General features: G+C 39.0%; 1 protein-coding gene across 6 annotated transcripts in view; it reads right to left on the reverse strand.

Annotated features, from left to right (window-relative positions):
* HIVEP2 (HIVEP zinc finger 2) overlaps positions 1-13355 on the reverse strand; it is a 304484-nt gene that overhangs the window by 2725 nt on the left and 288404 nt on the right. For all 6 annotated transcript variants that reach the window (XM_077486702.1, XM_077486706.1, XM_077486701.1 and 3 more), the window contains 2 exons: positions 7049-7150; positions 2962-3845 (listed from right to left, as the gene is read on the reverse strand). In XM_077486702.1, the coding sequence (XP_077342828.1) occupies positions 2962-3845; positions 7049-7150 (986 nt within the window). The remainder of the gene's footprint in view (positions 1-2961; positions 3846-7048; positions 7151-13355) is intronic.

Consider the following 13355-nt stretch of genomic DNA (forward strand, 5'->3'; position numbering starts at 1 on the left):
TTCAATTTAAACTAAACCTGTCACAAACCTTTGCAATTCAAATAAAGAAAAAAATTACAGAAATCTATAACCAGAAGTAAAATTCAGTGAGACCATGTATCAAAATGACCAGCAGATCTAAGGATATAGGCAAGGGAAGTTATGTGCAAATCTCAACTTTCTCTCTAAAAGTCAAGCTTGGCTTTATTAAACCATGGGAGGTTACGTTTAAGGAGGTTAAGGTTAGTGGATAAAGCTTGCCATTTACAGGTGGCTGATGTTATCTACAAATCTTGACTCTTCTAGTAAAACTTGTAATGGACTACACCCCTACTCTCTATTTCTTAAGCTTCCCTATTGACACTTTAAAGTGGTTGCAAGCCCTGTTACACCACTTTTACCTACAGGTAAGCCTATAACAAGGCTTACCTGTAGGTACCTTGAATATCTCCTAAACTTGCACAGTTTAGGAGATATTCAGTATATGCTCTTGCTGCCAAACTACATTTGGTGCATGTGCACTGAAGAAGTCGCTGGTGCCGTTTTTTCAGGAAGTGTGACATGACCGGCGGCTCCCATGCGCAGGAGTGACATCATCGCGGTTTTGGCCAATTACAGTGCCGGAGCCGCAAACTAAAAAGTTACTCCGGTAGATGCCCACGCTGTACCTGGAAGGCCGATGCTGATCCAGGGAATCTTTCTAAGGTAAGTATTTCATAAGGAGCTAGTATGCGATGCATACTAAGCTCATTATGCCTTTGCCTTGCAGGGTTTTTTCCCGAGGTTTACAACCACTTTAATATGATGACCAGTTCAACTGTTCAGAATGTACTAGTCTACATTTTGATATGAAATGTTCCAAGAAGATAATATTTCATACTTGTTATTTGTTTCATCATATGCATTGCCCAAATTTGTGACAGAATTACCTAATGAATGAGATGCACTATTTTTACCATGGGGACATACAGTACTATGTAAAAAGACCAAAAACATAAACTAGTAAACTGCCAACAAAAAAGCAATTCATTATTTGTTTTTTAAACCCTTACAAATGTTGCTCTAAAAGAGTATGTGCACCAGAATCACAGAAACGCATCCTAATAGTGGTCGCGCAGTAAATACATCCAAGACTGAAACCGTTTGGGTGGTATTTGGAGTACAATATATGTTTTTGTTTACCATGACAATTCAAGACGAGTTCAAGGTCCCCCACATCAACTTACCGAAGACTTGCTATATTTCTGTAGCTTTAGTATTGTTTGTAATTATGCGCAACAACTCCAAAATACTTGTTTTTATACAGGACTCATTTTTACTGCTTCAGTCATGTTTTCTTTAATTTTTTACTTACCAGTGCCTTTTTCCCACAAGATATTTACACCGTGTGGCTTGCTCAGTGCTACATAGGCTTTCCTGAAACCAATCCAGTAGGCTAGTGTGCAGCAACACATGGATGGCTTAAACTCTATTAACTTGGCCTATCTGAAGCCCATCAAACTATTGACAGGGATGTACCCTGAAATGAATGAAGAACGGGGCATGCATGTGCTTAGGGTGTAGTGGTCAACTGGAAAGATTTAAGGTTTTACAGAACTGGAAAAGTTGCAGAGTGAAGATCTTCATAAGGCAGTGTTATAAATATATTCTATTGATAATATAATTAGCGCAGTCAGGGGGCCAACTAAAGATAAGTGCACTGAATCTGCATTTATCCTTTAAAGTATACATAAAGAAAAGGATAACAATCAGTGTCATCACCTCAGCTGGAGATGTAGGAGAGTATCCTATAAGGAATCAGATACCTCAAACCCTATCTCAGGCACCATCGCCCCATACACAGTCAGATCATCCCCAAACAATTATAACAGGAAGTGGATGGTAGCATGATCCTCTAGATATAGAAGCGTCTATTGAAGGAGGACTAAGGGCCCAAAAAATAAATCTTCAAAGAGGATCAATCGGTCAATTATAAACAGCTTTATTATAGTATAATTAGTAAAAATAGAACATAAAAAATTGCAAAAACATCTGACATAACAAAAAGTTTAAATTACAACATTGTCAAAACCAGACAAGGAAGCAGCTGCAGACACCCACACAAATTACACAGCTATCACACACTCATCTAATCCAATGATTGAATCAAAGAGGCACTAGAGCAAGTGACTGCATATAGAGTATAATGTGGCTTAACCACAGTTGGCCAGTCTATGACTTCAACGGTAGTGCAGGGCCAGATGTGATGTGGAGTATATGTAGGATGGATGGCTAAGTCCGCTGAAACAGAGTCAATCAGTGGTGCATTTGCATAGTACAGCCGTAGGTACAGGTGAAGGCTGAATAGAGTCTGTGCACTGATATACTGAATGGTCGCCGAAACGCTTACCTGGCTGTGTAAAGCTGGGCTGTAAGCAGGTGGATAAGTGCAGATAGGAGCAGTGTGTCTTGCTAGGAGGCTGGCTACATGTGGGTGAGTCGATGTCCTATGGGCAGTGTACAAATTAAGTCAGTGTGATCTCACCACTCCCCAGCCATGCCACGTTAAAGTCATAGACTGGCCAACTGTGGTTAAACCACATTATACTCTATCTGCAGTCACTTGCACTAATGCATCTTTGATTCAACCATTGGATTGGATGAGTGTGTGGTGGATGTGTGATTTTTGTGGGTGTCTGAAGCTCCTTCTTTGCCTGGTTTAGACAACATTGTCATTTTAACTTTTTGTTATGTCGGAGGGTTTTGCAATTTTTCATGTTCTATTTTTGCTAAATATACTATAATAAAGCTGTTTATAATTGACTGATTGGTCCCCTTTGAAGACTTCTTTGTTGGGCCTTTAGTCTTCCTTAAATGTATCCTTTAAAGCCAGAATAGTTAATTTCTGTGATTCTTGGAAATTAATTTTCCTAATTAGCATACATCAACAACAGCATGGATAGAAAAATATTTAAATAACAAAATAAGAAAAATTACACTTACTCCATGGCCAAGTAATCCGGACTCTGAGTGCAAATAATGACTCATTGGCAAACTTGTGTTATGATGTAAACGTCTTCTTGGGGAAAGTGCTCTAAATGTGGCCATATATTTCCTCTCTCTCCGTGGGGAAAGGTCTCTTCCAGTGGACATATCTTTCCCAGGGGACATTGGCCGTAATGGTGAAATATGTCGTCTTGGTGATACATCCCTTCGAGGTGACAACTCTCTCCTTAATGCAGCGTCTTTCCTGGGTGACAGATGTCTCATGGGAGAAGCATCTCTACGTGGTGATAAGTGCCTTCTTGGAGATAAATCTCCCCTTAATGACAGGTACCTCTTTGGTGAATTATCTCTGCAGGGTGAAGAATCATATCCCGGGGAGGAATAACGGCTACAAGATGAGAAATCTCTAGGAGATGAACTGGGTTCTGAAGTAAGCATATAGTCTTCATCCATGCTACCAGGCATATCCATTTTGTCCCGGTCGTGATCTCGGCTAGTAAGGAAAAGCTTTTGATAATCTACCATCTGTGAGTCCCCACTCATAGTGCTTGCATTCATGAGATGTGTAACTTGTATACTTGGCATGGTGGACAAGTAGCTCATTAAGGGTGAGTGCCCCATAGAACCTTCTGGTGATGCCCTGTGAGATGTTGATGAAGCAGTTACAGAGAGCGTTGAAAATCTGGGAGGCTGAGGGCTAGTACTCCTTGACCTGCTTTTTGGTGTTACATCTCCTTGGATCTCATCAAATTCTTCCTCCTCATCATCTTCATCTTCATTGTCATCTCCATCGTCACCATCTGTTTCCTCAGCATCGGAAAACTGGTGATCAATAGCTATGTTGCTCTTTTCGGTTTCTTTGTGCATTTCTTCAATGCTTCCTGAAATAAAAAGATATTTACGTTTTTGGTGTGCTGGCTGTTAAATGTCATGTAACCCTTTTCACCAGTATAATATGCATTAAACATGAATTTTGATGAATACAGCCAAAATACAGCCTAAAAAAGTTAGATAAATAGCACCCTTATGAATATTTAAAGATACTCTGCCAGTGGAGGAAAACTGCTGCAGGTATGAGGTGCATGTACAGGGCATGCACCAATACTACCCTGAAGTATCATGACTTTGCATGTAAAAATAGTGGCATTTGGCTGTGCCATAAAGGTTTGGGAGGCTGACATGGTTATGTCAAATGCCTGTAATTCACACATGCATCAGTTTGCCTCCCTCTCCCACCCAGTGACAGAACCTTTCTAAATACTTTCCTGAATTAACAAACTTTTAAAATCAACCACCACTATGTGAAAAATAACTGCTCTTTACATTATTCACTTGCACTACCTTTAGATGCAGCAAATACATGTTGTAACTGAGTAAATCCTCTAATTCACCAACTTTGGCCAACCTTTAGGAAAAGGGAATTTAAAATACATTTTATAGGATAGGAAAACAGTCTTAAAGCGGTGTTCCAGCTGAATTTATTTTTATTTTTTTAAAGTCAGCAGCTGCAAACACTGTAGCTGCTGAGTTTTAATAAGCACTTACCTGTCCAGGGTGCCCACGATGTCGGCCGCCCGAGGCTGATACGTCCATCGGATCAGGTCCCGGCTCCGCCATTCGAACTAAGGGAAACAGGCAGTGGAGCCTTGTGGCTTCACTGTCCGTTTCTTACTGCGCATGTGCAAGTCGCGTGGTGGTTTGTGAATGTCCAGCTGTGTTCTGGGACACACACACACAGGTCCCAGAAGACAGCGTGCCCCATTCCCCAGAAGACAACGCGAGGAGGAGAAGAATGAAGACTATCACGGAATAGGAAGTGGCAGATTAGGACGATCTGCCTAGCAACAGCCATTTCTGGTAAGTAAAACATTTTTTTTTCAATTTTTTTTCTTCACATTTTTAAGAGCCTTTTTATGTATTTTTTTTTTTTTTTTTAGGGTGGACCTCCACTTTATGCATGGTTGCAGGAAAGAAAGTCTCTCAATTCCCCCATATTGTGTTCTCCCAGGGAAGGAGGGGGGACCTGGGGGGCCGCCCCTATGGGGAGAACACAGTGCTTACTGCTAGTGGCTATAGCCGCTGGCAATAATCTCATGTTAGAAATCAAACATTCTGGCTGATCAATGGATCAACTTGGTAACAATCAGTCTGCCCATAGTTCGAATCTTGGCCGGTGACTGCTGATCTGGCTGAGATAGCCGCTGGCAATAATGTCATGCTAGAAATCCAACATGCTGGTTGATCAATGGATCGACTTGGTAACAATCAGCCTGCTCATAGATAGATTCAATCCATCTATGGCTGGCTTTAGACGACCCTTATAAGACAGAAAATATGTTTACAAAGCAAGAAATGTTTAATGCTATCTGCTGCTTTATTACACAAAGCTTACTTTATAGCTATGTTATTACTTTAACAATGACATAAAAAAAAAAAAAAAACATTAAACGCATCGCTGGTCAGTTTAGGTGAAAACACAACGAAAGAGCCTGTAAGTAATTCATACTTCATTATATAATGACACAAAACGATAAGAAAAACTATGTTGTATTCTTTAAACAGGATAGCAACAGTGATGGCTCTTTGTTTTCATTGTGAATCTTGTCCTGTCAAACAGGCTACATGAGCAAACAAGATAACTTCCCTTTGTACGCGATGACATTGTTTGAAAAATGAGTCCTATTAATTCAAAGCACCAGAAGAAACATATCAAATTAGCTAAGCTGCATGCCCAATCTACAGTGTGAAACAGTCACATGATCAAGATCCATTAATATATATCACTAACAAATAATTTATTGCACTCACTTTTTTTTGTGCCTGATTTGGCAGTGTATACATCCTTGCAGATATTGTGCACTGCCGCTTTCCCCTTCTGGGATTGGCAAGCGTTCCACTGACAGGAAGTTTGTGATGTAGAGCCGGAAGCGACAACACCCATTGGGCTTCTGACTAGTTTTGCAAGCCGCTTTCCCGAGGATACAACTAGTCGGACGCCCCACAAGTGTCGTTTCTTCCGACATTTACATCAAATCCAGCTTGCACTTTCTGTTGGTGGAACGAATGCCAATCCCAAAAGGGGAAACAATACCTGCGAGGCTGGCTGTATACACTGGTGCCAAGTCAGGGCACGAAAATAAATGAGTGTAATGTATTATTTGTTACAATATCAATACGGTACAATAAAATACTACACTATAGCATTTTTGTTGGTCCATTGTGGTGATATCCTTTGACGAGAGGATGACACATTTAGGATACCATTGGAAGATCTAAAGGAGATGTTATGATCACATTAATTACTCCAAAGAGCTTGTTGATCTTTATTTAAAGGTCACTGAAGTGACGGTGAGTGTGCACTTCTCACACTGGTGGTGGCATTTAGTGTTCCATTGGAGAATTATTCACCAGAATATAGGAGATCACGCATTTGTTTGGTGTGGGATGTACCACATTTATTTATGGACTTTCTAAGTTAATTTAAAGTGTGTTATTAGCGCCGGTTCCTATTTTTTGTTCAATATTTATATCGTGTTCACTATAAGGAAGGCAGCTTTATTGTTTGGATCACAAATTGAGCAGGCACCTCTGTATATTTATTACTTGGTTATCACGCCAAACCTCCAGCTATGAGTCATTGACTAGGTATACAAAGTAGATCATGAATTATAAGTTTACTCTGACTTTGGCGATTTGTAAATTTTCTTCAGGTCAGTGACTTTAAGCAGTTGAGATAAGATGGTTAGCATGGTAGCCAGGCAACAAGCATTTTTCAAAAGGAAATCCACAATAGCAACCTCTAGGTTCCTCCCAAGACAGGTCTTTATGTTAAGGAACACATTTGAAGATTCCCTCTCCCAACAAATATAATAACAGATTTTTGACATATTAGAAACATTTCTCATCATTGAAGTCTCAGCTCTGTTATTAGAACATGTTTTCAAGTGCTGGCATCCTTTTGAATTAATAAGCACACAGGCACACAGATTTGCTGTCTAAATTTATCATTCGATGCTAGGCAGTAGTGTGGGCGATTTATCTTCTTACACAGACACCCAGAAACCAGAATAAACTGGTGACGTACCTGACTCTTCTGTTTCTGCATCATCTACAGATGTCATTGCTACTCCAAGCTCCAGGCACTTCTTCATGTGGGCCTTCGACTTCATATGTTTTGTCAGATTTCCTTTAACGAGATAAGTAATATAGTTTCAGCTAGCAGCAGAATAAAAAAAAGGCTTTGCAGGTCGTTCATATACTTCTGAATCCAGATTGTTGCCCAAATAATTTTTGGATTATATTCTTTTTACTTTACAGTTGATTTAATAAGAATGGTATTACAAAATATGTATAAGAATTTAATATAAACTGTAAGCAATTTTTAAATATCAAATTCACTTAGCAAATACTCAGAATACAGGGTTAAGGGTGCTGATACTGTAGAGCAAAACCCAGAGCAATTATAGCAAAAGAGGCACCAATGACAGGGAACCTCACCCTGCCCCGGCACACAATGCCTGCAATCCCTTTAGACCGCTCTTATTGTGCAGAAACATGATATTTCAGAGACGTGAAAGTATAAATTAAAAAAATAAACTTGACACACAAAGACGTCAGCCAAGCTGGCATATAGTAAATCTTCCAAAACCATCCACGGTCATGTCAGCAAATTTAAAATACAACATTATTTCAAATATATTCAGATCTGATATATTTCCCAAACCATGATATACCTATTTCTCAGTGATTTTAATATTTTATATAATCATAAAGACTGGGCAGGGAATAATAGAAGCAGTTGTTTGAGGATTTCAACTACATGTGGCTGTATTTATTCTTGGCCATAATTGAGCAGCAATGGGCACCTTGAGCTAGACTGCACTTTATCTGTCAGTAATGGGTTTAAAGCTGAACTCTGAGATAAAAAAAATACTCATTAGGTCTGGGACTTCAGAAATAAGCTGTAATACCTATCTTCTTTCTCGCTCTGGCAGGCTTCTAGCACCCTCCTTCCTTCTTTTTCAGATACTGCAGGTTGTGGGCAGGTTCTTGCTGACCTCAAAAACAATGCAGACTGCTGGTCTTGCATTGTATGCAATGATGTCACAGTGTGACCACTGAGCGGAGTTCTAAATAGAAGAGGATTTGGGGGACTGGTTGCACAGCATGGAGGAAGCCTTTTACAGCCTATTCCTTTACCCCCTAGAGTTAATAAGCATTTACCTCTTGTAGGACCTACTCTGATGCTCATAGCTGTGCTTTAGTAATACCCAGTATTACCCAGAAATGTTAACTGATCCAAAGCATCTGTTTCAGGAGTGGCTCCTTTTGAATTCTTTATGATGGACAATATATGCTATAGAGCTGAAAATAGCACCTATCCATCCACTCCTGTCTTCCTATGTTACAGTGGATGCTGTGTATGTGTTTCCACCCTTAGGGCACTTTCACACTGAGGCACTGGCCGTGCTAGCGGTAAAGCGCTGCTAATTTTAGCGGTGCATTACCATTATTTTATCGTGCTTTTCCGCTGTTAGCGGGGTGCTTTTAACCCCCCTGCTAGTGGCCAAAAAAGAGTTAAAAGCACCTGCAAAGCGCCGCTGCAGAAGCGTTTGGAAGGCGCTTCGGCAGAGCTGGCCATTAATTTCAATGGCAGGGGCAGTTTAGGAGCGCTAAATACAGTGCTCCCACACCACCCCAAAGATGCTGCTTACAGGACTTTTTCCTGTCCTGCAAGCGCACCACTCCAGTGTGATAGCACACAGGCTTTCACACTGGGGCTGCAAAAGAGGCAGTTTACAGGTGCTTTTCAGGCACTATTTTTAGCACAAAAGCACCTGTAAAACACCTCAGTGTGAAAGTGGCCTAAAAGTGCACATGTGATAAGGTATATTCCCTAAATATATTCACTGCCGTTGTTAGCTTTGACACTTTTGTGTCCAGAATTAAGCAAGCAGCAAATGAAAGTCAGGGAAAAGTTAACATTTCTTATCTTTATACTTGTTCAAAATCAGTGACTTGCATGGGGTGGCATACAGTCACCCTCGGGTTATTTTCCTTATTGGCAAAAATGCATTTTCAATCTGCTTCCCTGCCTGCCAGAATGACTGGTCTGTTCTTGCACAGTTTGAACCTTACAGTGGTTACAGTTCACTTATTCTGGACCTGCACATCTCACAAGCAAATTACTTAACATGTGGAACTTTATAAAATGCTTTTGCTGAAAACAAGATAGGCTAGGTCCACAGCTCCAACCGAGTCCAAAACATTTGATATATAGTCAAAATTAGCAATAGGATAAGTCTGACATGATCTGTTCTCAGTAAAGTCATGCTGATTTTGGTTTGGAATGCATTTTAAATGATCATTGGTTGTTCATTTTAGAAGTGGTTCCATTAATTTTAGCACTACAGATTTTAAACTCCCTGGTCTGAAGTTGCTAGCTTCTTCCATATATCTTTGTTGATAAGTACAATTTTGGACTTTTATTTTTAAAAGTTAATAAATATATATATATATATATTTATTTATATTTCGGGATTTATGTGTATATAATGGGAGGAATCTCATAGACATTGTAAGGGCACTACTTTGATGAATCGCATTGACCATAGACTGTTGTTTTTATTCTTGCTTGTTCAATTCTTATTGCTCAATAAATAACTTTTTATATATTAATTTTCTTTCTACATAAGCTTATTTCTCTACATCCGCCTTCCAAAGATGACTACAGGTATGACCTAGGATCCTGTGGAGATTGCTGCAAATGAGACAGTGAGCTGAATGTGGGGATAAGTCAGGATGGTGTCGCTCAGAGTTGGTTGTTCTCTTCAAGGCAACTCAGAATTGATCTGTTAGACCTAACTCCCTGTAAGCCTAATAGCGATTGTGAGTTGCTGGTTACTTTTCTATAGGTTGTGTGAATTGCTTGAGGGCTGATATGAATAAATAATGCTACGGATTATCCCCTCTACATTCAATGTTTATATATGTATATGTATATATATATATATATATATATATATATATATATATAATTATATATATATATATATATATATATATACATATATAAATACACCATTTGGACTTTACATTTAGGGTGGACACTATGGGGGTTATTTACTAAAGGCAAATCCACTTTGCCCCACAAGTGCACTGAAAGTGCACTTGGAAGTGCAGTCACTGTAGATCCGAGGGGGACATGCGAAGAAAATAGAAAACAGCATTTTAGCTTACATATGATTGGATAATAAAATCAGCAGAGCTTCCACTCATTTCAGATCTTTTCGTAAATACCCCCCTCTATGTTTAGTTTATTGTGTGCACAAATGTAGTAATGTACACTTAGCACTGCAGTAATTTTGGAAAGTATTTTCAGCAGTTGGAAAATTACTTATTGTTAAAAAGTCATTATTTCATGGTCGCTGGAGCTAGATTAGAACTACCTGTGAGTCTGCTGGTGAAGAGATTTCGACAACAGTCAGATTTCTAATCTCTCACTGCCCCTTAAAGATATACCTGTCTATGGCTATACCTGCAGTAGGTAAAGTCAGGGACATTGACAAAGGTAACACTATTATAGTTCAGGCTGACCACATGTGGAAAAAAGTAACATCCAATTCAACAAAAAAGCCAAAAACTCTCACAATATTATTTTACGTCCAAAAATTTTTTTTTTTTAAAAGACTGAAAAACAAATGTCATCGATGAAAAAACTAACAATAAATGAGCACGTAGAGCAAAGAAAAGATCAGAGAGGTGGGAAAACACATGACGTGCCTCTAATGTGTTAAAAATCACAAACAACAAGGAACAAATAAGTTAGTGTCCAATGTGTGCTCCGCAGGGAAGAACCTTTGCACTCAACAGATGTACATACTTTGGCGATTACTTGGTGCTCATATAGAGAGAAAAAGCCAAGTGCATTAGAAAAAATAAATGACTACATGCAAGGCCAAGCCTGCATCATATAAGATTTCTATTACAGACAATATTGATTTCAAAGGCTTCAATGCAAATCCCAGCTTCAATTAATAAAAGCATCCCTGGACCAGTGGCATCAAATGGAAGTCGTTTTCTCTGCAAATGAATGTATGTGAACACTAGCTATCAGGACTCCATCAATAATTAATGCAGCTACGGATGAAGTGGGCCACCAGGGAGTCTGTGGGCCTTTACATTATTGATAAACTTGAAACTGTCCCACTGAAAGGACCATAAAAGCACACTTTTCCTTGAATAACTCTCTATCATAATGCCTGTGTCATCTCTCTACACACTGCAGGCCACAACAGCACAGTTACAAACATTGCAATTGTCAAAATTGCATCACAAACATCTGTCAGCCAGCGTCATGACTGTGCCGCACCTTCCCTGCAGACAGGTTTGCATTATACAGTCTACAGGTCATAATTGAGTTACACAAGGAGTCTGAAAGTCTCACATGCAAATCTCTGAACTACTAAAGAATCATAACAACAAATATTCTATTGCTATTATCCATGCATATGATGACACAAAAAAGTTATTGAAAATAGTGTTTTGTTTGGTCCATTCATTTATTCTAGATGCAATTTCTTACATTAATTGATTATGCCTCTGGCCCATTTCAGGAATTTGCATTGTTCTATGATGATATGGCCACTATGGCAAACATTAGGCAGGAATTTGAACACAAGGGAAAGATCCCTGAAAATAAAAATGATGTCACTGGGACTGTGACCAGTTTGTGCACCACTAATCAGAAATATTTTTTCTCTAATACACTCACATAAGTTCTGAAGGGTTATGGACCTGGAAAAATCAAAATTTAGATTAATGAACTATGGTTTATCTGCCACCAAGCTATTTTCTTAAAAAACAAACAAAAAACATTATCTTGTCATTTGGAATGACACATTGGTGTAGATTTACTGAAACTGGAGCACTTAAAATCTGTTATGCTCTGATGAAGTCATGTGATGTGACGATACGCGTCAGGATTGGAGCAATAGGTTTACCAGGAACTGGCTGTACATAAGAGCTTGGTGCTTGTGGATTGCTGTTATTTTATTGCTTTTAAACGTGAGTGTTTGCTTTTACTCTGCTTGTGTTTAATAAACCTTGTTATACGGGATTACACTATGGGCATTTCCTTTCTATGTGCCTAAAACTCCCCCTGCATACTGAGGATATTAACAGAGGGACCTGAACATCTAACTACAAAATCTGGGCAGAAGGATACAAGCTCAGTGCTTGTGGATTGATGCCAGCTATTATATATAATAAGTGAGTTAATTTATTATGCATGGCACCACAAACTACCTCATATGGGATTACGCTATGGGCCGTCTTTTTTTCTTTTTTATCTAAGCCCCACATACTGAGACCACGATAGTTTAAGTTCACTGGAGCTGGTCAAAAGGACGTTTGAAGATCACCTATAATTCCTTCTATGCCGTATAACTTATGGCAGTAAGGTGAGAGGCTTGTGCACACAGAGGTGCCACCATTAGAAGATTAGCTGGGCGCCGTTCGATTGATTGCTCACAGTGGAGGCATTCACTATTTGCGTGGAACATTATTTCAGACTGTTAAAGTGGAATTTGTTTCTTGTTTTAGCACTCTCACTACCGGCTATCCAGCTTTATTGCACACTTAGTGGTGCATGTTGGACTTTATCACACTGTTTATTCATTTGTTCACTTATTCATTCAATGTCACATTTTGTTATATAGATTTCATATATTTGGTCCTAGATTTTAGATTTTCTTTTTTTAATCACATGGTATTTTATATATTTTGTATATTGAGTTGATACACATTTGTATACCACACAAAGTGCAATGCCATCACATATACATTTATATATATATTTTTATTCTTAGGATCAGTTAATCAGGTCCTTGCTGCAGTGTATTTAGCCCTCTATCTTAACCTTCATCTTGACAGCGCAGGAGTTACTTACCTTTATATAAAATCTGGTGCAACTGTGCATGGTAGCCAATCAGCTTCTAACTTCAGCTTGTTCTATTAAGCTTTGGCGATAAAACCTGAAAGCTGATTAGTTCTAGCCAGAGTTGCACAGATTTTGCATGCTCCAGTTTTAGTAAATAACCCATTTGTTTCTTTTATGTGTGGTCAAGTAGGAAAATGTAGCCAAAAGCTGTACATTCAACAGATCTAAAAACAGATCAAATAATTCATTAAAACATAAAAACCCATTTATATGCTGAAAGTATTTGTTTATGAATCTGATGTTATATAAGCCTCCGGTTGTCCTCTGTACTGCAGCACTCCGAATGCATAAAGATTTGAAAGCACTAGTGGCCAAGAAGGCCTGGTGAAGGCACATATCCTAAAAGTAAACATACTGCTTAGAAGAGGGCTCAGATGGATTACTAATCGGG

Source organism: Lithobates pipiens, unplaced genomic scaffold (genome assembly GCF_037356315.1).
Source record: "Lithobates pipiens isolate NorthernLeopardFrog02 unplaced genomic scaffold, aLitPip1_a1.2 Scaffold_18, whole genome shotgun sequence".
Classification (NCBI taxonomy): Eukaryota; Metazoa; Chordata; class Amphibia; order Anura; family Ranidae; genus Lithobates; species Lithobates pipiens.